At 42.0% G+C, this 25,587-nt stretch overlaps 1 protein-coding gene and 1 long non-coding RNA gene across 13 annotated transcripts; both read left to right on the top strand.

Annotated features, from left to right (window-relative positions):
• Positions 1 to 3,361: 3,361 nt before the first annotated feature.
• Positions 3,362 to 5,027, top strand: LOC120643985. Its single transcript, XR_005663273.1, has 2 exons — positions 3,362 to 4,463; positions 4,800 to 5,027. It is a non-coding gene; the product is annotated as an uncharacterized LOC120643985 (long non-coding RNA).
• Positions 5,028 to 14,305: 9,278 nt separating this feature from the next.
• LOC120643983 (non-lysosomal glucosylceramidase-like) lies at positions 14,306 to 25,279 on the top strand. Of its 12 annotated transcripts, XM_039920494.1 has the most exons (21): positions 14,306 to 14,323; positions 14,865 to 14,989; positions 16,871 to 16,972; positions 17,286 to 17,396; positions 17,520 to 17,576; positions 17,701 to 17,771; positions 18,312 to 18,411; positions 18,729 to 18,799; positions 18,905 to 19,005; positions 19,080 to 19,183; positions 19,272 to 19,325; positions 19,461 to 19,516; positions 19,615 to 19,653; positions 19,777 to 19,924; positions 20,775 to 20,956; positions 21,035 to 21,102; positions 21,773 to 21,845; positions 21,934 to 21,995; positions 22,065 to 22,983; positions 23,695 to 23,985; positions 24,775 to 25,226. In XM_039920494.1, exons 3-21 carry the CDS (start codon positions 16,895 to 16,897, stop codon positions 25,046 to 25,048), a joined length of 2,859 nt encoding a protein of 952 aa, XP_039776428.1. In that variant the 5' UTR covers positions 14,306 to 14,323; positions 14,865 to 14,989; positions 16,871 to 16,894; the 3' UTR covers positions 25,049 to 25,226. The 12 variants fall into 12 exon arrangements, with proteins under 12 accessions (XP_039776428.1, XP_039776440.1, XP_039776430.1 ...); XM_039920496.1 differs by lacking the exons at positions 14,306 to 14,323; positions 14,865 to 14,989 and adding an exon at positions 15,291 to 15,439 and having other exon boundaries at positions 24,775 to 25,279; XM_039920503.1 differs by lacking the exons at positions 14,306 to 14,323; positions 14,865 to 14,989 and adding an exon at positions 15,299 to 15,439 and having other exon boundaries at positions 18,922 to 19,005; positions 19,780 to 19,924.
• Positions 25,280 to 25,587: the final 308 nt, after the last annotated feature.

Raw genomic sequence — 25,587 nt, 5'->3', positions numbered from 1 at the left:
ACACCTGACAAAATATCTTAAAATATCAGCCACTGTTCCACAGACGGCGACACTAAACAGCCGAGTGAGCTGCACAACCTCTGCATCGAGCCATCATCCAGTTGATTTAGCATGACGACCATGCCGCCTAGCCGGCACGGAGAGCGGCGGCTCACCGTCAGATCATGTCTGCAAGCAGATCGATCAGACGGTCACCGGCTAGTGAAGGTGCTCCACCGTGTCGTGTCATCGACGAGGCATGCATCTCCAATGCGCTAAAAAATCAGAAGCCGTCAATTCTCCAAAACAGATATCCCATTTTTCACTTAGAGCATCTCCAGCAATAGTTTATATTTCAGGCCTCTACTTTTTTAAGTAGGGGTTGACCCCAACTTTCTGGGAATATAATATTGTGTTTAACTCTAACAATAATTTTTAGTTGCAACTTTTTTTTACTATGACAAATAGAACTCACATGTGTCTATTTTTTTTCTTCCATGACAAGTGGGACCTGCCGCCCTCTCTCTCCCCCCACTCCTTTCTTCCTCGGAACCGGATCCGCTGCAGTTACCTCCCCTGCAGTTGGGTCACTGCCACATGGACCCCATGCGTGCAGACCCCACACGCAGTGACTCAACTGCACGACGCCCAACTGCAACGGAGCCTCGTCCTTCTTCCTCCTCTTTCCCTGTACCTTGCTTGATCCAATCCCAGGATGGCGCGCGCACGCGGGGATGCAGCGGCGGCCGCGGATTTGATGGCACGGCGGCCGGCGCACAAGCACAAGCACAAGCACGGTGCCTCCTTCTTGAATCTTGCTTCGATTTTGACAGCTACAGTGCTCGATTTGATGGCATTGACGATCGATTTGACGGTGCACGAGCTCGATTCAGCGGTATTGGCGTCGATTCGACGGCGCTAGTGGTCGATTCGACGGCTCATGGAGGTGACGAGGCTCAATCTGCGGCTCGATCTGCAATGTAGGCAGCAGAGGAGGTGCAGGGATGCAATGCTCGTCGGGGAGCAGCTCGAGCTTGTGTAGGAGGCATGATGCAGAGATGGTGGCTCTTGGCAACTATTTCGACGACAGGAATCGCGGACGCATCTGCAAAACCGTGAATGGGGTGAATGAGAGTCGATCAAAATTTCTTCCGAAATTCGAACCGTCGGCCTATATCCCGAAAATCACCCAAACCCTCAAGCGTTCTGGCCAAAGTTTGGAATAGCTATGGAAAAGCTAAACCAACACAAAAGGCCTCGAACGAGCGAGCGAAACCACGAAGCAAATCGGAAGCGAATTGGGAAAACTGCAGAACTGATCTGCCTGGACCGGTCTGACCGGTGCGCTGGACCGGTCTGACCGGTAGCACCGAGAAAACCCCCGAGAAATTGGATTCAAACGGTGAATCCCGAGCAAACGACCACGAAAACCGATGAAACTTGGGGGATTGCTTCGCCCCTACCCCGTGAGCATATCCCCAAAAGATCTCGTCCCAAAGATCAACGAATCGTGATAATTATGGGGAAGATCAAAAGGGATTGGAGTTTTCTCAAACACTCAAGAACTCGAATTCGAACACGCCAGTGATTCCAGAGGGTTTATGTCAGAGTTGGGAGCACGGGAATCACAGCAAAGAACTCGTAGCCTCCTCTCAATCAAGTGTGCCAAAAGCGAAATCGAAAATCCATTGCACAAAGCACAAAACCAGGGGATTGAATCAAATTAAAAGCCCAGAGGGCACGAGGAGGATAGGGCCTCCTTTCCCAATCAAATCCCTTACAAGGTTTCAACAATCCATGGACAAAATCAACTCAAACAAGAGGAACAGAGGGAGGAAGACACAGGGGCGGCGGCCTGGAGAACAGAGGTGTCCACGAGTAGATTACAAAAGCCGCACTTGACCTAACACAAGTGAAGGGGTATTTATACCCGCGGGACCGGTCAGACCGGTATGCTGGACCGGTCAGACCGGTTGGTTAGACCGGTCAGACCGGTGCCAGGGACCGGTCAGACCGGTTGGCCTGCAGCACCCCCTGTATAACGATCTCATCCGATGGCCGAGGTTCTTTCTTCGAAACGAAGTCTTCTCCGCGATGCCGCCGTCTTGATGAAGATCCAGTCCGCGGTTTTGGAGGGTCCGCGAAACCCGGGTAAGTGGTCGGTTTTGATAAAACCGCCAAAACCTCACGCGTGGGAAGATTCCTGCCTCCACGCCGTGGCCCTAGACGTCGTTCCCGCCTCGGCCTTCTGACGGCCCTAGACGCCGCCCGACGCCCGTCACCTCCTCGCCCGTAGCGAGGCCCTAGACGCCGTCGACGCCCGTCGCCTCCGTCAGTCCCGAGACCGACGCCCGTGCCTCCACGACTTGGCATCTTCAACCGCCGTCCGCCTCCTTGGTTTTGTGGCACAAACCAAGCAACCCGTCTTCCGTCGCCGCTTGCGCCCTCGATCCAGGAGTGGACGCCACAGCTGCCGCCCGGTCCGAGCTCCGGTCCCGGTTGCCCTTCACCGCTGTCCACCGCACGGTCCATCGGCCACAGCACCTCCACGGCAGCTCCCCTTCGACACTCGACGCCCGTGTACCTGCAATCCAAAGACCAAGCGCACGATCACACCGCACGGTTGATAATTCACTCATCACAAGCAGGATAGCGAATGAAGGAGCAAATATACTGTTTGGCACTGTAGACGCACTGTAGACAGTAAATATGTGAGTGGCGTGGGAAACGAGGAGGAGGAGCAAATTTGCTCTTGCCGTTGTGGATAGCCTTAGATTCGTCTCGCAGTTTAGCCCCAAAGTTCTACATTTAGTTTTATAATTAACCTTTATTTAATACTTCTAAATACTAAAAAGTACCTGTGATTTTTTTTTAAGTCCGTGTTCCAAAACACCCTCTGAATGCCGGCGGCGGGGAGGGATCAGCCGGAGCTTGGCCCGCGCACTGAGGCACCGGTGCTAATTCGCAAAACGAATCTAATGAGCCTAATTAATCCATAATTTCCTAAAATAATACTACAGTAACCATCCGCTAATTACAGATTAATAAACTTCATTAGATTTGTCTCACAGTTTAACCCTAGAGTTGACATCATTTAATATTTTAAATACTAATTTTTTTTTTTATTGTGACATGATTTAAAGTTTAATCCTTAGAACTAAACAATCTCTTACTAGCTTAAATTTCTCACTGACACGTTCAAGTCAATTCACTGTCTCAGGACACGTCACTACATTCGTTATACCCCAGTCGTAATTTTCTTTATTTCGTGGCGGAGTACATCTCTATCTCTACTACTAAAAAAGAGAAAAAAAGAGAGTAAGGGTTGTTTTTTCAGTCGTCTTTCGTCCTTCGTCTTTCGTCAGTCCCCCGCCCCATCGTACGTCGCTCGCCTCAATCGTCCTACCAACGGCGCTGCCCGCGAATCTCGCCGATCGCGCCTCAATCTCGTCTTCCCGTAACGCGTTCATCGCCCCGCCCACTTCCCCAGTCCTGCACTCCCCCTCCGATCCGATCGAATACGTCGGCCACGCCATACTCCTCCGCCCTCGCCGTCGGCATCATCCCCGCCATCACTGTCGCCGTCGCCAGTTCCACCTCTGACGAACTGGCCTGCCTCGCCTGGAGACCGCCATCCCCGCGCGCCACGACGGACGCCCGTGCCGCCTTGCCTCGGTGCCGCCGTCCCCACCGCCCCGGAGTGCCGCCACGATCGACTTGCAAAACCCTATCCGTCGATCCGCTTCGGTGAGTCCCATCCCACCACCCTCCCCTTGCCTGCACTTTGCTATGTCCTCCATTCTGCCTCCGTGAATCCCCATGCTACTTGCGCGGATCGATGGGATGCTGAGCCGCCGCGCGCCGACGTCGCCGGCGCCCACCGTCTCATGTGCGCCCCGACGTCTACTCGCGACGATCGACGGGCTGCTCGCGGATCCACCGATCGACCTCCACTCGCGCGGATCGATGGGCCGCTGAGCTGCCGCTCGCCGTGGGCCCGTGGCCGGATCTCCGGCTCCCTCCACCCTGCATCCCTCCGAACAGTGACCGGCGGCGATTTCCACCAACATCACCTCCCCGTCCGCCCCTTGCGTTCCTGTGAGCCGCCAGGTCATCGCCCAACGCCATCTTTTTTTCCGAACAGTTTTGGTCACCTGTAGCTGGCCGAAGAGTGCGACCAAGGGCGCTGTTGCTGAGAATCCAGCGGGCAGCGGGATCGACGACATTGCCTCAGTCCCTGGCTCTACGCGGGCATGTCCAGGTTCCGTGGTGGGAATCGTTTGATTTCACCGATACCTTGATCAGCAACCATTTTAGTAGTGTGTGTTGTTTTCAATTGATGAGCATCCTGATCTCATTTTTAGACGATGTTTCTCTTTATATGATATATCAGTTCATTTTTCGTTTTCTTAATCAACCTGCTGAAGTTGCATACTTGCATGCCTGCCCCTGCAATAGCACCATGGCTTCTCTAAAACTTTGAGGTCTTGGCCGTGTTTGGTTGAGGTGGAAAAAAATTTCGGGAAAACTTTTTGCATTTTTGACCAAAAATTTAGAGTAGTAAACAAAGTCTAATTACAAAACCACCTCCACGCCCCCCGTGTAAATCGCGAGACGAATCTAATGAGGCCGTTGACGCGTGATTAGAGGATGGTACTGTAGCATCACTGTAGCAAATCATCAATTAATTACCGTCATTAGATTCATCTCGAAAAGTTACACTCATCTCTAAAAAAGTTTTGCAAATAGACTACATTTAGTACTCCATGCGGAAGTTTGTCTTTTTGTGAAACCTTGATGTGACAAGAAACCAAACACAGCCCCTGATCTGACCAGTTAGTAGGTTAGATAGATTGTTCAAATTCCTGGCAAAATCAATGTTAGCCACTGTATGGCCTATGCAAATATTTCAATTTGGCCAATCGATGGTTGTGCGCAATAGTGATCTATCAATTTCAATTTGATCAATCAGTGCTAGCAACTGTTTGTACTATGTAAACAATTAGATGCTCAGTTGTCCGACTTCAAATTTACACTTGGTTGCTTTACTTTAGCTTGATGCTCAGTTCAACTATACTATTTTACCGAGGAGTGGGTTTTCATTGCATTATTGAACCATCTAGATAATGTCTCTCTGATTCTTTCCCAGCGCTTGATGCCTGGCTCATCCCAGGTTGCTTAAGTGCAGCAAGTTACTGTGTGGCTATATTCTAAATGAAGCTTCGTTACTACCTGAAGGGGCAATTCCTGCAGTAGCATTATATTACTTTTTTGGAGAACACTCACAAAGTTTGTTGATGATGATCAATAGAGGTGGAGATAGTGAACGTATTTGGCCCTGTCCTACTGGAGTGCTGGTGCTGGTCAGGTACCTCAGCATCCTTACCAAACTCTTATTTGGTCAGGTAGCCTTTTGTCCCGGTTGGAACCACCAACCGGGACAAAAGTCCCCCCTTTTGTCTCGGTTGGTGCCTCCAACCGGGACAAAAGGTCTTGGGCCCTTTATCTCCTTCCCTCTCCTCCTGCCCGAGCCATTCAGCTCACTTGTTTTCTTGCTGTTTTTGGCTCAGGATAGAGGAGTTCTTGCTCATTTCTTCACCACATTTGTGAAGATCTTTGATTCCCCGTCCATTCATCGGCGCTAAAGGTTTGGGGCTTGTTTTTCTCTTCTTCCTTGGCTTGTATAGCTCATTTCATGATTTAGAAATAGAAAAAATGTGTAGCTAGCTCATTTCTTGGACATTTAGCTAGCTAGATTGCATATGTAGGTGTGATTTTCTTTTAGATTTAGATGAGTATGTGGATAGTAGAAATTTTTAGAATGAGTGTAGACACTTCATGTGATGTACTTGTATATATGACCATATTGTGGATAGTTGATTTTTTTATTCATGAATGAATTAATGAAATGAGTATATTAGAATTTTTTGTATTATGAATGGATTATTTTGACACTCTAGTGATGTATTTAATCAGGCTCACATTGAAACCATCTAGAAGCTAAAAAAATCTTTATTTCGAAACAAGTATACGTCGTTAATCTCCATCCAACGGTGATGGCACTATCTTTCGGGGATACACGATGCGCTATAAGGACGTCGCAAATCGGTTGGTCGCATCACCAGCACTTCCGATTGATAAGAAGACAGCATTTGCCGCAGTCAGCATGCCCGTTGTTGTACTGAGAGCATATCAACGAGCATGCTGCCTGTGCCAAGTGCTGTGCCTATTAACCGTAAATGTTGGTGCTGCGACTGGCTGATTGGTGACATCCTTGTACTGCACCGTGTCCCCCCGAAAGGCAGTGTCATCACCGCAGGGTTGAGGTTACTGACATATACATTTTCAGAAATAAAGATTTATTTTTCCTTCTAGAGGGTTTTTGGATATTGAAAAGAGTGTACTCCTGGAACTGAAGGGTGTCAAAGTAATTAGAAGTTATAGAGATTTCTTTCAATTAATTAGAGATTTCTTGAGAATTAATGATACATTTCGTCTTTTTTATATGATTTCATTGTTATTTGCAAGAGTTATTAATCTGATCATTGTAATTGTAATAGTAAATAATTTTTGCATTGTAATGGTAAGAATTTATAATTTTGTGGAAAATAAAGGTATTTTTCAGTAAAATATGGCTTCAGCAGCTGGAGGGAGTGGCACAAAGAAGAACGCAAGAAAGACTCGATGTTGAGACACCCCGCTGATGGGTCGCAGTGGAGAAAAATAGATAGAACGTACCCTGAATTTGATTTGGATGCGAGAAACATAAGGTTCGGTTTGAGTACGGATGGCATGAATCCTTTTGGTGAGATGAGCAGTGGTCATAGCACTTGGCCTGTGACACTTTGTCTATACAATCTTCCACCATGGCTCTGCATGAAACGAAAGTTCATCATGATGTCAGTGCTTATCCAGGGTCCAAAGCAGCCCAGAAATGACATTGATGTGTACCTAAGACCATTGGTCGAAGAACTCTTATTGCTCTGGGGCGATGAAGGTGTACGGATGTGGGTTGAATACAAACAGGAAAACTTCAACCTACGAGCATTGCTGTTCGTAACGATCAATGACTGGCCTGCTCTTAGTAACTTGTCAGGACATTCGAACAAGGGATACAAAGCATGCACACACTGTTTAGATGATACTGATAATATATGGTTGACTCACTATAAGAAAGTTGTATACATGGGTCATCGTCGGTTTCTTCCCATCAGGCATGCGGTACGAAAGAAGGGCAAGCATTTCAAAGGCCAAGCGGACCACCGAACAAAACCGATGAACCGTAGTGGTAAAGACGTCTTCAACATGGTTAAAGATCTAGAAGTTATTTTTGGAAAGGGATCTGGTAGCCAACCTGTTCCGAACGAAAACGGAATGGCGCCCATGTGGAAGAAGAAATCTATATTTTGGGAGCTACCATATTGGGAACTCTTAGATGTTCGTCATGCAATTGATGTGATGCACCTCACGAAGAATTTTTGCGTCAACCTGATAGCATTCTTGGGAGTGTACGGAAAGACAAAAGATACAGTAGAAGCACGTCAAGAATTGCAACGTATGGAAGAACGAGATGCCTTACATCCACAACAGCGAGATAATGGACGACAATACTTAAGTCCTGCCAGCTATACTCTTAGCAAGGAAGAGAAAGAAACCATGTTTGACTGCTTGAGCAGGATAAAGGTTCCATCTGGATACTCATCCAATATAAAAGGAATCTTAAATTTGGCAGAGAAGAAATTTACAAATCTCAAGTCCCATGACTGCCAGGTGCTTATGACCGAACTTCTTCCGGTTGTGCCGCGGGGGATTCTGTCTGATAATGTCCAGTTAACCATCGTGAAGATATGTGCCTTCCTCAATGCAGTTTCTCATAAGATAATTGACCCGGAGAATTTGATAAAGCTGCAAAATGATGTGGTGCAATGTCTTGTTGGCTTTGAGCTGATATTTCCACCATCTTTCTTCAACATCATGACACATCTTGTAGTGCACCTTGTCAAAGAGATTGATATCCTCGGACCAGTATTTCTACACAACATGTTCCCATTCGAAAGGTTCATGGGGGTACTCAAGAAATGTGTTCGTAATAGAGCTCGTCCAGAAGGAAGCATCGCCAGTGCCTATGGAACTGAGGAGGTCATTGACTTTTGTGTTGACTTTATTGATGACCTTAAACCGATTGGAGTCCCTGAATCGCAATATGAGGGGAGACTAACTGGAAAGGGTACATTAGGAAAGAAATCTTATGTCTGCACAGATGATTTCTCATTCAAGAAAGCACATTATACGGTTCTTCAACAATCATCCTTGGTTGACCCATATATCGAGAAACACAAGAAAATTCTGCTCTCCAATTTCCCGGAAAAGTCTGAGGCGTGGATTACACGTGAGCACATGAACACTTTCTGCAGCTGGTTGCGGAAGCATCTAATGCATAACATGGATATAAGTGAAAAACTGTTCTTATTGGCTACGGGACCATCTTGGAATATCTTAACATACCAAGGGTACGAGATAAATGGAAACACATTTTATACGATAACCCAAGATAAAACGAGTACCAACCAAAACCGCGGTGTTCGTATGGATGCCACGGACAATAATGGAAAAAAAAGACACATATTACGGCTACATTGAAGAGATATGGGAGCTGGATTACGGTCCCAATTTCAAGGTGCCTCTATTTCGTTGCCAATGGGTTAAGCTATCTGGAGGAGGGGTAACAAAAGATGAGTATGGGATGACAATAGTTGATCTCAACAATCTTGGGTATAGAGACGAGCCATTTGTCCTAACCCAGGATGTCGCTCATGTTTTCTACATTAAGGACATGTCCAGCAAGCCAAAGAAGGGGATAAACAAGCAAAATGATGAGCCTAAGCGACACATAGTTCTATCAGAAAAGAGAAACATCGTTGGAGTGGAGGACAAGACAGACTTATCAGAAGAATATAATAACTTTGTTGCCATTCCACCTTTCGAAGTAAATGCTGATCCATGCATCCTGCTAGCCAATGATGATGCTCCATACTTGCGCCGTGATCATAATCAAGGGACATTTGTGAAGAGAAAGTCTGTTACCGCTAATCCTTCATGTACTGTACAATTATACTTTATGTGTTATATATATTATTTTATATATTTTTCACTTAATTACCAGACTCAATTATAATTTTCATTCAATAATGGATTACTCAACTAATTTTATTTATTTCATGAAATTACATTCACATTAACACACTATACTCTCTCACTAACACACACAATCTCACTAACACAAACTATCTCTCAAACTCACACACTACTCATTAATATCATGAAATTGCTTAATTTTATCTAAAATTCACTTTTTAAACGTTAATATCGTGATAGAATCCACTTTCTGTCGAAAAGTAACAGTTTGAAAAAATTTGTTCACCTAATATATTTTTACATGGTCAAAATCACAAATATGATTTCAAAAAAGTTAGATATTTCATTGACCCAATCACTTGAGAATGAAAATTAATTATTTTTGTTGCATGTATCAAGTTTATATAGAGATAAGAAATTTTGTTCCATAATTTTTGGAATCATAATTTTATTAACTGAATTAACAAATGAAAGCCAATTTTAAAAGAGAAGTAAAAAGAAACAAAAACAAACATAAGATTAGGTGGGAAACGACTGAAAAACGGGCCCCTTTTGTCCCGGTGGTAGATCCACCCGGGACTAAAGGTGGGCCGCGGGCTGGGAATTTTCCCGGCCCACCAAAAAACACCTTTTGTCCCGGGTGAAGCCACCACCCGGACTAAAGGCCCTTTTGTCCCGGGTCGTTGATTCACCCGGGACAAAAGGGGGGCCTCCTATATATTCGCTCTACCTCCGCCTTTCTCCAACACTTGGGCATTTTCCTGATCTGCACCGCGCCGCCGTCGTCTCGCCCATCGCGCCTCCTGCTCCGCCGCCGTCCCCGAGCGCCGCCCGAGCTCCGCTGCCTCTATGCCCCGCCCGCCTTGGACGACGACCCCGCCAGGCCACTCACCGGTGCGCCGCCGTCCCCGGCCCCGTACGTGCCACCTCGTCTTCGCCGCCTCCGGCCATCCCCGCCCGAATTGACCGCCGCTCCACCTAAATTAGAGCACCGGTAAGCCCCACCGCACCTCCCTGATCCTCCTCGCACCGCCAATCAGCCTTCCCCATGACCCTAATCACCCTAGCTGCGTGCGACCCGAGCCGCCGAGTTCCTGTCACCGTGTTCGACTGCTTGTTCCCCGGGCTGCTTCCGGCTGCTGCTGCCGTTCTGCTGGCCGCTTGCTGCTGGCTTCTAGGCTGCTGCTCACTGGCTGCTGCTGCTGATCGCTGCTCGCTGCTGCTGGCTGCTGCTGCTGCTGCAGCCAAGAGCAGCACACTCCACACCAGCTGTGTTGCTCGCTGGCTGCTGCTGCTCAACTTGAAACTTTTACAGCATGTTAGTTGTGTTGCTTATAGGCCACAGAAAAAGTTTGATGATTTTTAGTGGACCCAAATTAGTTAAACTAATTAATGGTTTAAGTAATTGAACTAAATCAAGAAAAATAATTTCTGTGCTAGGAAAAATTCCTTATTTTTACCGGAGCCTATAAACAACTAGTTATGATTGCTAGAAAAATGTGAACACTTGAAGTGCAGTATAACTGTTTTTAAAAATCAGTTATGCTTTATGCCTTAATAACTTTGTGTTATTTTTCATACCCTGTAAAGTTATCCATTAAATCTGAAAAATTTGCAGAGAACTCCTAACGTCCGCCATCCCGGCCCAGACCCCGCCGCGCGAGCCCAACGTCCCCGAGCGCCACCGACCTCACGGCGCCGCCCAGAGCCCCGCGTCCTCCGGCTCGCCCCGCCTTCGCCTGTGCGAGCCCAATTATTTGTTTAAATTTGTTTAGAAATTAGTTTAAATATGGATTATTTGTTTAAATTTGAAAATATGGATTATTTGTTTAGAAATTATGTTGTAAAATATATATTATTTGTTAATTTGTTTAATTTTGATGACAAATAGGGTGTTAATTACTTTTGAAATTATATTATTTAGAGTTCATGTTATTTAGAGTGAAATCATAATTTTTTGTTTAGAGTGAAATCATAATTTGTTGTGTAAATAAAGGTATATTTACAAATTCTCGAAATGTATGAATGTATGTATGTATGTGTAAAGTGAGTTTAAATTTCTTTTAAATATTTCATGTATATTTCTTGAATTACTTAGAGAATATTTATTGACTTCATCCATCGATCGTTACTTAGTGAAAAAACCATTTAGAATATTTCATATATAGATGATTTCAAGTTTATTTCTTGAATTACTTAGAGAATATTACTCGACCTCGTCCATCGATCGGTACTTAGTGAAAAAACCATCTAGAATATTTCACAGTCGATACTTAGTGAAATTATAGATAGAATATTTCGTGTATATTTTTTGAATTACTTAGAGAATATTTCTCGACCTCATCCATCGATCGGTACTTAGTGAAATTATCGATAGAATATTTCAAGTTTATTTCTTGAATTACTTAGAGAATATTACTCGACCTCGTCCATCGATCGGTACTTAGTCAAATGCTCGCAAATATGTGGATTATTTAGAGAATTTTTTAAGGGTTTTATTTGTATTCATATTTTAGTTACGATGGACCCGCGACACACAGACGCCTCCATGGTCACCCCCTCCGCTGCCTCTCATGCGCCGATGAACACTCAAGCGTCACCGTCGCCTCCATGGTCAACCCCCTCCGCCGCCGGCAAAGAAGCAGAAACGGCCGCCGGCAAAGAAGGTAGCTGCACCGGCTAAGGAGCCTCCAAAGAAGAAGGAAAAGGAGAAGTAAACCAAGGAGGCTCCTGTTAAACCCTGGGACATGAGCCTTGAAGAATGCGATCGGATAACTCAAGAAAGAGTTAAAGAGCACATCAAGCCGAAGCCGGAGCCCGAGAAAGTCATAAATCCGATAGATTTGAAATTTTTTAAGGGAATGTGCGAAGCAAATAAGAGAAAATTCATTCCGAGAGACCCCCCTTCAGACTACGAACGCACAATTATCAAAACTACTGAGAAAAAGAAGAGACAATCAAAGTCGTCGTCGTCCGACGTTCCACAGCTCGGAGCCCAAAAGAAACAATCAATAGAACCTCTCGTAGGGGGACAGACGACGCAAGAACAAGACTTTGTTACATTTTTGAAAGAATCAAACCTGACAGCGGCTCAGATTGCAGGGGGAGAAGATATTCCAAAGGCCGATGTGGTCGTCAAATGGACGTTTGAGATCGGCAAAACTCTTGTACCCCCGAAGTAGTGTCTGTGCTTCCAACGCAAATGTATAAGTTGCACCAGCACTACATGCATGCGATGGCCGATTGCATCTTCATGCAGGGCGCAAAGATTAAAGATGATGATTTCTTACGGGGGGAGGCCATTATATGGATAAACTGGGAAGAAATTTACCAACTATTCCTTCAGGAGGCCCTCGACATCTCTATGGTCGGCTTGTGGGTTCTGTAAGTATTTTACTCTCCTTACGTATTGTTTTGCATGATCTCAACATACTGATCTCTTGATTTATTCGGTATCATGTAGAATGGAGATACATACTTGCAGAAGAAATGGATACTCTCACCTCGGCTTCATCGACCCAATTACTTGTAATTGGAGGCTTCTACGTGACAATTCCGATGAGATATTACAAAACTTGTTCAAGTACATAAGCGTTCATCACAACAAGCAAATGATATTGTTTCCTTACAACTTTGCGTGAGTGATTCCTTCCGTCTAACTCTTTCTATTCTATAATCGAATTGTTTAAACCTTAACTACCAAGAACTGCCTCCGTATAATCTTGCAGTGAACACTGGGTCCTAATTGTCATAATTCCCGAGAAGAGCCTACTCGTGGTTATGGACTCATTGAGGAGACATCCAGAACAATACGAAAATCTTCTTAACATGATGAAAAAGTAATTCTACCACTACTCCGTCGATGACCGATAATTTGAATCACTTTGTTACTTGACTATAATTGTTCTAATCATGCACATGATTTGGAAAGAATTCGCTAAAAATCATCCAGGCAAATTTGACAAGGAATTGAAGATCAAGACAGATTTTCCGGTACGCACTTGGATGATTCGTTGCACGATTCATTAGTTTTATTATATATTCATGTAAATACGTGATAATTTCTTCTCTCTTAAAGTGTATGAGGCAGAAACAAGGCACTGTATTGTGCGCATACTATGTATGCGAGAACATCCATGGTCTGGTAGGTCCTCCAAAGGGCTGGACAGATTGGGAGGAGGAAGTAAGTAAAAAACTTGTTAATATTTGAACTCGTATTTTAATTAGTCGAAATTAATTATCCCCTTTTTCCATAGGCCGGGGAGATGCGCGATAAACTAATACCGGAGGAAAAGATTATGGCGATTCAAGAACAATTCTCCGGATTTATTGTTGAGCAAGTCCTCGATCCAAAAGGCGAATTCTACTATGATGGAATATCTAATATTGACAATCACAGCAAATATGACAATATACGCGTATATATGTAATTAGGAACGAATATACCTATGTAAATATATATGTGTGTCTATGTATTAAATTTCTATTTATGAGTATGTATGTATTAAATTTCCAAAAGGCGAATTCTACTATGTAATTAAGAACGAATATACCTATGTAATTAAGAACGAATATACCTATGCAAATATGATGGAGTATGTATGTATTATATATATAAGCACTCCAATAATATATATGTGTATATATATATTTATATAATATTGGTCCTAGACATTTTCATATGTAAAGGAATTCACATGTATAGATATGTGTATACATATATATATATATATAAGAGAATTAATTTATATATGAAAACTATCTAGGACAAATATTATATAAGTAACTATATATATATGTATATATTAGTGGAGATCATACACACTGAATTCTAATACATAAGTTTAATTGAAATGCAAAAGTATAATTGAAATAGAAAAATAATTGAGAAAAGGAAAACATGAAAAAAATGACCTTTTGTCCCGGTTGGTAACACCAACCGGGACAAAAGGGTGCGCCAGCCACGTGGGCGCTGGCTGCACCTTTTGTCCCGGTTGGTGTTACCAACCGGGACAAAATGTCCTCTTTTGTCCCGGTTGCCAGACCAGGGACAAAAGGGCACCCCTTTTGTCCCGAACTGGCGTTCCCGGTTGGAAAACCGGGACAACAGGGGTTTCCCAACCGGGACAAATCAACGTTTTTGCAGTAGTGAACCCATTGCCAAGGATGATCGGCACTTGGCAGTAGCATTGTTGAGTATATATGATAGGTGAAAGCTCATCACTGCTGCATTGATCCCTTTTATGCTCTCACTGGTTGTTTAGATGATTTGAACTATTTTCATTAATCATTATCTTAAAATTATCACCAATGCTAATTTTGACATGTTGCTCTTTTAGAGCATTTTGATATGGTATAAACAAATAGATTGTGAACAGCTTGCATGTTACCAGTATATTGTACCAAAAGATTGATCATTAGAGAACCAAAATTGTTGTTTTCGTAATTACTTGATCATGTGACTAAGCTAGAACAGTATTTTATTCATCATTTTGAAATTGCATGATTGACAAAGGACTTGCCATCTAATGTATGTAATATTTTTACAGTCAAATTTGGTAATTGCCAAATGTTTTCACCATTTAGTTAAATTTCTTGAGAAGCTATACAATTTGGTGCTCCGGCCTTTTCATTCTTTAACCACAGGCCGTGTCAAAGTTATCCCTGCCATGTTAATATAACCATATTTTGTTTTATATATTTGCTTCGATTGAATATTTTGAAACTGATAAATAACTTTTGGTTTGAAGTTGCTTCTTGGCGCTGCTCACCTGATACTAAGGCGTAGGTGGAGAATACTACGAGGAAGAATAGAATTATGGATAAAGAGACTCATAGATTGCATTGCTCAAGCTATATAAGAAACCATTTGAAAGTGAGTTTTGGGTATTTGGATATCGTGGTTTTTAGCTTGTTTAATTTGAAAACTATTTGTATAGTTGGTTGCATGTGAACATCAATAAACCTTAAAATGTACCATATGTTTCGTTTTCTCTATGTATTATTTTAAAAAAATATTATCACTCGTTACTCTCGTTGCAATGCACGAGCACAAACCACCTAGTTAGTGTATATTTATATTAGCCCACGCCTCCCACGCCCTCTCGCCGTGGGCCCCACGGGGACGACTTCCCTCGGCGTGGCCCCACGAGGCTCGGCCTCCCTCTTCCTCGTCTTCTTCTGCATGCGTCCACTGTCCTGTCCTTCCAGTTCCAGCCACGCCCCCCCGTCTCCCGCCTGCCCGTCAGCTACCCGCCGGCGCGCGCAGAGGAAGAAGCTCGGGCTACCGATCGGTTCCCTTGCTGGGGATTCGGCCGAGGGCAAGGTCAGACTACCACCTCCCGGCCCCCTCCTGCCCTGCATTCGCGCTCCGATCGGTTCAGGATCCGGTTCGAGCCCCCCCAGATTCCCCCCCTTTCCACTTCCTCCTCGTCGCGGAATCTGGGTGCGAGTCCTGTTCCTCCGGCGGTTCTCCCCCGATTGTGCCCGCCCCTCCTCCAGATTCTCGCCTCCGGCGCACGCACGCGATTCGGTCGGGGGATCGGTGTTTCGCCCGCCCGGGGGATTTCGCATTCCGTCGGTTGGTGTGTTTGGTCCGCCGAAATTCGAGATACTAGCGTGCGGTGGCCTGTCGCTTGGATCGCTGGATCCGCGGCGGCTGTGTTCTTACCTCGCCGCTGTGGCCACTGAAGTGAGGCGCGAGTGTTGCGTTGCAATCGTCCTCCCTGTCTTTTGATCCACCTGACCTTTCGATCGGTTCCTTCTCTTCTAATTTAGGAAGCCGTAGCATGCTTGTATGGATTTTTTTTATTTTGTTCTGCAGTATCTCTCAACTCTCATTCCTGTCACTAGTAAATCCAAATGTAGCCAGCATGAACATGGTTGTTTTTTTTAATTATACTGTGGAAGTAATACATGGGGGATTGAAAGTCAACCATGTTAATCCAACTGTCTGATAGTCAGCACTGAGGGTTCACCTGGGTAAACAATATCTGTTTTTCGTTCTTCTGAGAGATTAACGCTCCTTATGCTGGACTTTTCTATGATAGTACGAGATGTACCTCTAGCTAATTGTGATTGCGTGCCAATATTTATTCCTGAACACTCCTGGCTGATTCCCTATATTCCTACTTGTAATTTTCCTGGATGAGACACTGCATAGTGCCAGTTGCCTCTATACAAAATTATTTGATCTAGGGTTGGTGCACAACACATGTTATGACCTTATGAAATTTTTTCATGTGTTTTTCTAATGTAATAAAATCATTTACTTTTTCTCGTAACACTTTATTTGTTTGCTTCTACAAAATTAAATATTTGGCCTACCTTTGCTGCATCAGTGCATACAATACCTAACTAGTATTTCTCTGTTTAAAATCAAAGTATTGCGATAAAGTTTTTAGATATCAATCTATCTAGGTGGTTTGATCTAAAGTTTGACTATATTGATTTGACAATGGCATTGCCGTTTTGACATTATATTTGTTTGATGTTCCTTCTGCATATTATCCTGGATATATATGAACTATTCAAACATCAGTAATTTGTTTCTATTCTGAACATACCATCCTGATGGATTTTCATAGCAGATTTCCATCGTTTTCCTTTTTTGCATGACCTGAAATTTCTGAGAATGTTCATGTGCTATCACTTTTAAAAGTCTTCCATTTTTTTTGTAGAAGGAAATGCTTTTGTTAACATCTATATACATTGCTAGAGATTAGTTACATACGTGAATTTTAATCTGTTTTCATAGGGCTAGTCCGAAAACGTAAGAAACATGGTAGAGAATGGTCCGGATGAGCAACCAAAAGGGGTGTCTCGGAATAGTCCACCTGCTCATATGAATGGTGATGAGGTTAGTTATTCCTTCCTTTTTTTCATGTGAAGGCTGCTATCATATCATATTGATTCTTTTTATGAAAATTAAATGTGCTAACTGTTTTCTCCATTAACAACTGAATCATTGTTTCATGTCAGTAGGAAATGCTTAATTTAATTTGTATTGATTGATGATCATTCTATGCATACTACTATGAATGTTAGCTCCATTAACTCACAAACTGAATGCTTCTGTGAACTACATGTAAAGAAAAACTATAGCTTCCTATTCCCGAGTTATTTGGATCTTCCATTATATTTTAGTTCTAATGGATATTCTCTGACTTCAGGAAAAGGTTTATCCTGGACAGCTTCCAGTGTTGACCTGGAAACACAAGCTAACTCATGTTAGACATATTTTGCCATCATTCAGACTTACATGGAGAGAGATGAGGCAGCTGGTACTTTTCTATGTTACATAGATCCTTACCATTTTTCTACAAACCCCCACCCCACCACCCATCCACCCACCCACCACCACCACACATACATACACACTCATGATCTTCATTTCATCATTACAGGCTGGTATTGGTCTTCGTCTTGGTCGACATATTGTTGAAGAAACTTCAAAAGGACGAGTATGTTTGATTAGTTCACATGTTTACGAATAGGAGATTATCACGTGGAAAACTGATTTGTCCCACATGCTTTCAAATTTCATGTGGGTAACATCTAAGTGCTACCTTTGTTAGTTTTTTACAGACTGCTGTCATTGATCCTATGAAAAAGCGAATTGCAAACTCCGGTCAAGGTGTTCCACTTGGTGGCATTGGGTATACCTTCTTCCCTTTGCGTAGTTTGTGTTTTCTGTAAATGTCGAGTGTACTTTTCGGTGCTATTCTGCTATGCTGCATTGCTTCTTGATACTGCATATGATATTGCTAGATCCTCTAAATCCCTTTCTTGCTAGTCATGTTTGTATGGCATTTGCTAGTTGAAGTGCCATGAGGAACGAATAAGTGTATTGTATTTGTTTTTTATTTCACTTGCAACTACACAAAAACTAGTTAATCTTTATCATCTTAAACACTATGCTGGTAAATCAAGCTTGCTGTATCAGGCACCCTTATTTCAATTTCCCTTTTTGGCGGTGGGGTTGGGGGCATTCACTGAAATATGCAGGAGTACGTGTGTCCTACTTGGCTAAAGAGAGAGAAAAACTGTTTAACTTATGTAAAAAAATAGTGCACAAGCCTGTTTAGTGTTAACCTATTTTACTTCGTTTACCAGGATGATATCTTTTGTGCATGCTTTAAAAATCTTTCCCATTTGTTTGATGAAGTTTATGTATCTTCTGATTGTTGGAACTGTAGTGCAGGAAGTATTGGAAGAAGTTACACAGGTAACTTCCAACGTTGGCAATTGTTTCCTGGAACTTGTGAGGATAAACCTGTACTGGCAAATCAATTTTCTGTAAGTGTTTAGTTTTCGCACAATTGTTTCAGCTGCTAAATCTGTTCTCTTTGTATCTGATGATTCTTGGAATTTCTGATACCCTTTTATAATGCGTCTTACATGTACTGATTTATGATGATGGCCCAGATGATATACTTTTCTTTGTAAGAAATGGAAAGAGCTATAACTTAATGAACAATTGGTGTGCTTTGATTCTTTCTCAAACTTTTATCTGCTGGATTCAGCCATGTGTTAGTTGATTAACTCTGATAGGATACTTTTAAATACAAGATTTGCCTTTCTTAATATTTGTGTACAATTTATTTCCCTTTTAGGCCTTCATTTCCCGCCAAGATGGTAGAAAATATTCCACAGTGTTGCATCCTGGGAAACCAGATTTACCAAAGTAAGTACAATTGATGCATACTCCATGGGTTTACTATATAACGCGGAATACCATTTTGATTTCTTTTGACTACTTGAAAAATTCCTTAGACCTTTTTAAATGCAGAGGAAGTGACATTTCAGGAATTGGATCCTGGGACTGGAATATGAGTGGACAACATTCTACTTATCATGCTCTTTACCCTAGGGCCTGGACAGTATATGATGGTATTACAGTAATTACAGAGTTCTCTTTTGGTTAAATGCTGTTCATTTGTCTGATTTTTTATTTTTCTTGTTAGGAGAACCTGATCCTGAGCTCAACATAGTATGCCGTCAGATATCTCCTGTCATTCCACACAATTATCAACAGAGCAGCTATCCAGCTGCAGTATTCACTTTCACAGTAATACTACATTCATGAAATTCCTTCAGTATACTGCTTTACCTGTTCTTAACTTTGTTTACGTAGCATCTATGTCCAAAAATTTCAGGTAACCAATTCAGGACATACAGTTGCTGATGTGACTTTGCTTTTTACATGGGCTGTAAGTTCCAATCATGAATTTTATTTTTTTGGTAGAAAATTCAATAGCTTTTAGCTTTTATCATTATTGAAGGCTCATGTTTGCCTCTCTGTTTTCTGAATGTTCACACTTTGCTTTCTGTTTAAATATTCTCAGAACTCTGTTGGTGGAAAATCTGATATCACGGGATATCATTCCAACTCCAGTATGATGTAAGAAAACAATAAGTAGAGATTGCTTATCCTTTTTTTTCAGTTTTTCTTGAATAAATTGTTGGGTTTACATTTTTATATATCCTAATGGATGACAGAGAAAAAGATGGCGTTCATGGCATACTGTTACATCACAGGTAACTAAAAGTTGAATTTATCTTAAGATACATGTTGTCTCGTATGAGTTGGAATAAAATGACATAAATTGGACTCAGCTATCATCACTTTTCTAAATATCTTAAACGGCATGTATGTGAAAGCAGAACAGCAGATGGTCAACCACCTATAACTTTTGCGATAGCTGCACAGGAGAAAGAGGATATTCATATCTCTGAATGTCCTTACTTTGTAATATCTGGGAGCTCAGATGGATTCACAGCAAAAGATATGTGGAATTCTGTGAAAGAGGTTGGTTGAAGCTGGTTGCACCCCTATACAATTCCTATTATAAGGAAAGAGAACAACAAGCCTCTAGTTGCATTTGTACAATGAATGTATTTTACATTCCTGGAACATTATGCATTAGTTAAGCGATCATATCTATGCAGCTGCACATGCAGCTTACCTTGTTGAATTGATTCTTATGAGCCAGATAGTGGATAATACCAGGCAGTGCATTCCTGTCTGAGTCTTTCAAAAGCCGTCTATTTCTAAATTCTGAGTCTCTTTTTTCCCTCGAACACATAGTAGAACTTCATGCCATTGCATTAAGAAGAAGAAATAGAGTTTTACATTACATCGTCCCTTGCAGTTTTTAGATTTGAGCTCACTTGTTCTGTAGAATATCTAATTGATCAAACAACTCAAAATGTACCATCCTGCTGAAAAGTACATTGGAACTTGGCACAGAGATTCCGTATTAATTTTTACGAAGCTCAGTTTGAACGCTCTGCATGGAAGTTGTTTCTCAGGCAGTGAACTTGTTGAATAGGTGTTTTCTTAATGCTGCGCACAACTGTAATGATTGCAATCTTTACTAATGAGTTGTAGCTAAAATTGTGATGCAAACATCTTGATGCAAAGATATTTCATTTTCCAATACAGAAAATCTCGTCTTATCTTTAGCTTTATGCTTGTCTGTATTCTGATTAAAATGAAGTCAAATACCCTGCTTTAGATTTAACTCAGGTCTAGTATAGCATGCCAATATTGCTTCAGTTTAATTTCAAGTATTCTATGACTTGAACCAATTTGATCCCCAGAAAATATAGTTGTAGTATGTACAAAAAGCTGACAAACTTCCTTTCCATCATGGCAGCATGGATCTTTTGATCATCTTGATCCTATAAAAACTTCAATATGCTCCAAGCCAGGATCGTCAATTGGGGCAGCTATTGCCGCTTCTCTTAAGATTGCTCCCAAGGCAACCCGGGATGTTTCATTTTCACTTGCATGGGCTTGTCCTGAAGTGAAGTTCTCCAGTGGGAAAACATATCACAGGTTTGAGCAGCAGTAATTTTTTTCTCCATAAATGAATAAAAGAGTAAAGCAACTGAATCTACATTCTATGTTTTCCAGGCGTTACACCAAGTTTTATGGAACAGATGTTGATGCAGCAGCAAGCCTTGCTCGTGATGCCATTCTTGGTATAGTCCAATTCCTCACTAGAACATTCCATTTAATACACTGCTTTTGCTCTTCAGTTTAAACTGTACAATAAAAAAGGGCAAACTTAGCATTAAGTCACTATGGTTCTGAAATATTGTAACGACTGGCTGGTTTAGGGTCTTAATGACAAATTAATTTGACCAGCTACTTTATAACTGTGGAATAGTACCAATTATTTGATTAATTGTATTTGGAAAGAATTTAAATAGCATTTTATTGTTCAAGCTCTGTTACGAACAAGCAACTGGTAGCATCTTTCAATTAGCTTTATCCTATATGGTCAGACACTCAGACCATGTACCGTTGTTGCTGGTAGGAGACTGAACTGTTCAAGGGGGAATTCCTTCTGATTCTATCCCATATGGAGCAAAAAAAAAAGTGCTTTCTTCTCACCACTCGATGGGTATTCCAACAGCTTCTATAGAAAAGTCTTGACATCCTTAGTTCAGAATTGTAGCGCATGTCATCACTAGTTTTAGGATATTTCATTTTTATGTTGTACACCCATGAAATTACAGAATTATATTGTGCTGACATCACCAGTGAGGTCCTTGTACATGAACGGGAAAGATCCTGAATTTGACTGCTCTATTGTGTAATCATATTTCTTCCTGTAAGTATTTGCTGCTGACTTCATCTGTATATTAGAACATACTTCCTGGGAGAGGCTGATTGAGGAGTGGCAGGATCCTATTTTGCAAGACAAGAGGTTCCCTGCATGGTATGTTCTAGCCTCTATGATTTTCTACCTCGTAGACATTATGTGGGGCTGCTAAGCACTGATTGATTGCTTGAGCTATCTTCAACAGGTATCCAGTTACACTTTTCAATGAACTATATTATCTTAATGCTGGAGGAACTATATGGACAGGTACATAATTCATTATTTCTAGCTGAAGTCAACTAGCTTTCTTGAGAATTAACACAGATATCTTTTCAGATGGATTGCCACCAATTCAAAGCTTGACAGGAATTGGTGGTAAACAATTTTCTCTTGACATGCTAAACGATGATGATGTTAATGAGATGGTCCAACAGAATAATACTGCTTCTGACATTCTTAATAGAATGGCATCAGTACTTGAGAGGATGCATGCATCTATTGCGTCGAATTCTGCTATAGGAACAACTTTGCTTCATGGTGAAGAGAACATTGGCCAATTTCTGTACCTTGAGGGCATTGAGTATTACATGTGGAACACATATGATGTCCACTTTTATGCATCATTTTCACTTGTCATGTTGTTTCCAAAACTTCAACTTAGTGTTCAGAGAGACTTTGCTGCTGCTGTCATGATGCATGATCCTGAAAAGCTCAGGATCTTGCATGATGGGAAATGGGCTGCAAGAAAAGTTCTTGGTGCTGTACCTCATGATCTTGGGCTATATGACCCGTGGTTCAAAGTGAATGCATATACACTCTACAATACTGATCGCTGGAAAGATTTGAATCCAAAGTTTGTGCTGCAAGTTTATAGAGATGTTGTGGCCACAGGGGATAAATCCTTTGCCCGAGCTGTTTGGCCATCAGTTTATATGGCAATGGCATATATGGAGCAATTTGACAAGGATAAAGATGGGATGATTGAAAATGAGGATTTCCCAGATCAAACATATGATGGGTGGTCGATGGCTGGTATAAGTGCGTACTGCGGTGGTCTTTGGGTGGCTGCTCTTCAGGCTGCATCAGCCTTAGCAAGGGAAGTTGGTGACAAAGCTTCTGAAAAGCTTTTTTGGGACAAATATGAGAAGGCCAAGTCTGTCTATAGCAAGTTATGGAATGGTTCTTACTTCAATTATGATGATGGTGAAAACAAAATGAGCACATCTATCCAAGCAGATCAATTGGCTGGGCAGTGGTATATATCACCAATCTGTTAACATCAAGCTTTATCCGTTTGAGTTTTGATATGATATCTAACTGAACAAATAGATGCAAAATTTTTCTTTTAAACATTACATGGCATAACTGACTACACACAGCACAATACTTATTTTGTTAGTTACTTCTGGGATTAATATGATTTATGATAATGTGATTTTCCACCTTGTGTTGAAATCGATACATGACTACACACAACATGTATTTGGTTTCATTCACAATTTTCTGAGAAATGCATTTTTGTGCTCCATTCCTTCTTGTGGGTTTGTGTAAATTTGCATAAACCAATATGGAAAATCAGCTCCCTTTTATCATTGCCAGCAGCATCTTTTGCAATGTATTAAAACTCTCTGCTCCTGCCATGAAATCCAAATAGTTCTTTTGTGATTATCATGTACATAAGCGTTAATGAACAGAAATATTTAAGTAGAATAAAGCACACAGTAACAGACTACCTATGATGTACCAGTTTGGTATCTGGGTAATGGAGTGAGTTCCAGAAGTAGAATAGTAGGTATGAACTCAAAAATCAAAATATGCGCACAACAGTCATACTTCCATGCTGTGCTGGTTTTCTATCACAGAAGTGTGCATGCTGCTTCCATGGTGTTTCTAAATCAAGCAGCCTAATGCAGTTAATCTAGATGTGCCCTATTCTTTAAAGAACTCATCAGTTGACTTTTTCCAGGTATGGCAAAGCCTGTGGTCTCTTCCCAATTGTCGACAAGGATAAGGCACAAAGTGCATTAGAAAGGATATATTCTTTCAATGTGATGAAGTTTAAGGATGGCAAAAGGGGAGCGATGAATGGGATGTGGCCAGATGGCACACTGGACATGTCTGCAATGCAGTCTAGGGAGATATGGCCAGGTGTGACATATGCACTAGCTGCGACTATGATTCAAGAAGGCATGGTAGAGCAGGGGTTTAAAACAGCTGAAGGGATCTATCATGCTGCCTGGTCTCCAGAAGGACTTGGGTGAGTTTTGACACTTTCATTTTGCTTGCTTTGCGTTTGATGTGGCATAATATCTGAGATACAAAAAGGAAAACATTATCTGAAGTCTGAACCTAGCTATTGAATATAATCCATGAACCTTGTTATGAAAATGCACGAACTTTTGGGATTGGAAGGTTGATCCTACATTGCTATTATTTCTGAACTTTTCCTTGTGAAACCATTGAGATAAATTTACTGACAAAGGTGGAAACTATCTGTTCTTGCTAATGGCTATGTCTTGTCAGCTTCGCTTCTATTCTTTTAGTTAGCCATGTTGGTAATGTTAATGCCTTCGACTGAGAAATCACATATGAGATAGAGATTAGCAATGCTTATTCCTCATATATATAACTGTTGGTCCAGTGATAAAACCCCCCCTCTCCCCCACTCTAACACCTGGGTTTTAGGGTCGGAGTGGCTAGAGGGGGTGGTTTAAGTATAACTACAAAAAAAGTTACCATGTATTTTTCTCATAATGAGTTACCTAGATGTACAACTCCTTTACAACCAAGACATCAATGCTGTAACTGCTAAGGACCAATGCATATGATGTGAATGATTACAGATAGTTATATTTTTCACATATACATTGGATGTTATTGCTGGATGTTCACAAACACTTACAGTTTACTTGTGTTTCTGTATACTTATGAAAGTTGTCAAATGTAATAACTTAGCGCAGCGAAGAACAATATTATGATGATATAGAATTGTCTAATGTATCCTCAATTATGTCGTCAATTAAATCTGACAATTTGAATTCCTCAGATACTCGTTCCAAACTCCTGAAGCTTGGAACAATGACGATGAGTACCGGTCCCTGTGCTACATGCGCCCGCTTGCCATATGGGCGATGCAGTGGGCACTGTCAGACCCAAAGCTCCACAATACTCCTCAGACAGATATACCCCAGGATTCTTCCCCCAAGACCCAGATCTCTTATGCACGAATCGCAAAGCTCCTGCAGTTGCCTGAAGATGAATCGTCGAAGAGCTTCGTCCGAGTAGTGTATGAGATCATCTGGAACAGGTTTAGGTCCTGATCTGGAACAGGTTAGGGCTGCCACATGCCTGAAAGTGCTGAAGGTCCGAACCATCCAAACATTGGCAGGTGTGATTGGTAATTGTGAACATCCTTGCTGTTGGTACCGCACATTCGTACATAATTTGGTGGTGGCAAATAAATGAAGTATGGCTGCCTGTGGACGGCTATGGTAAATATTTTCTTGCCTTCCTTTTTTAATTGAACCGTGAAGTCCTCATTATTGCTGAAACTGAGCGAGGCAATGTTGGATACCAAACTGGAAGTTTATACATGAAAATTGAAAGTTGAATACACACGAGGGGTTCTCATTTGGGGATGCGCAGGACGAGCTGACACATGTATATCAGGAAATTCAGTGTTGATTTGGAAAAGACCCAAGAAAATCCTGCTTCATCCATTTCAGAAGAACACAAACAAGAGCTACTAGTGCCCAAAAGGCCAAAACCATGTCCAACGACTGCATCAAAAATTCAAAATCCCTCTACCCCCGCGCAGACGGACTTGAATCAACAGAACTTGAACCAGTAAGAAACAGAC

This window comes from Panicum virgatum, chromosome 8K, assembly GCF_016808335.1.
Source record: "Panicum virgatum strain AP13 chromosome 8K, P.virgatum_v5, whole genome shotgun sequence".
In the NCBI taxonomy this organism is placed as follows: domain Eukaryota; kingdom Viridiplantae; phylum Streptophyta; class Magnoliopsida; order Poales; family Poaceae; genus Panicum; species Panicum virgatum.
The sequence above is the reverse complement of the archived record's forward strand: the minus strand, read 5'-3'. Positions and strand labels throughout refer to the sequence as shown.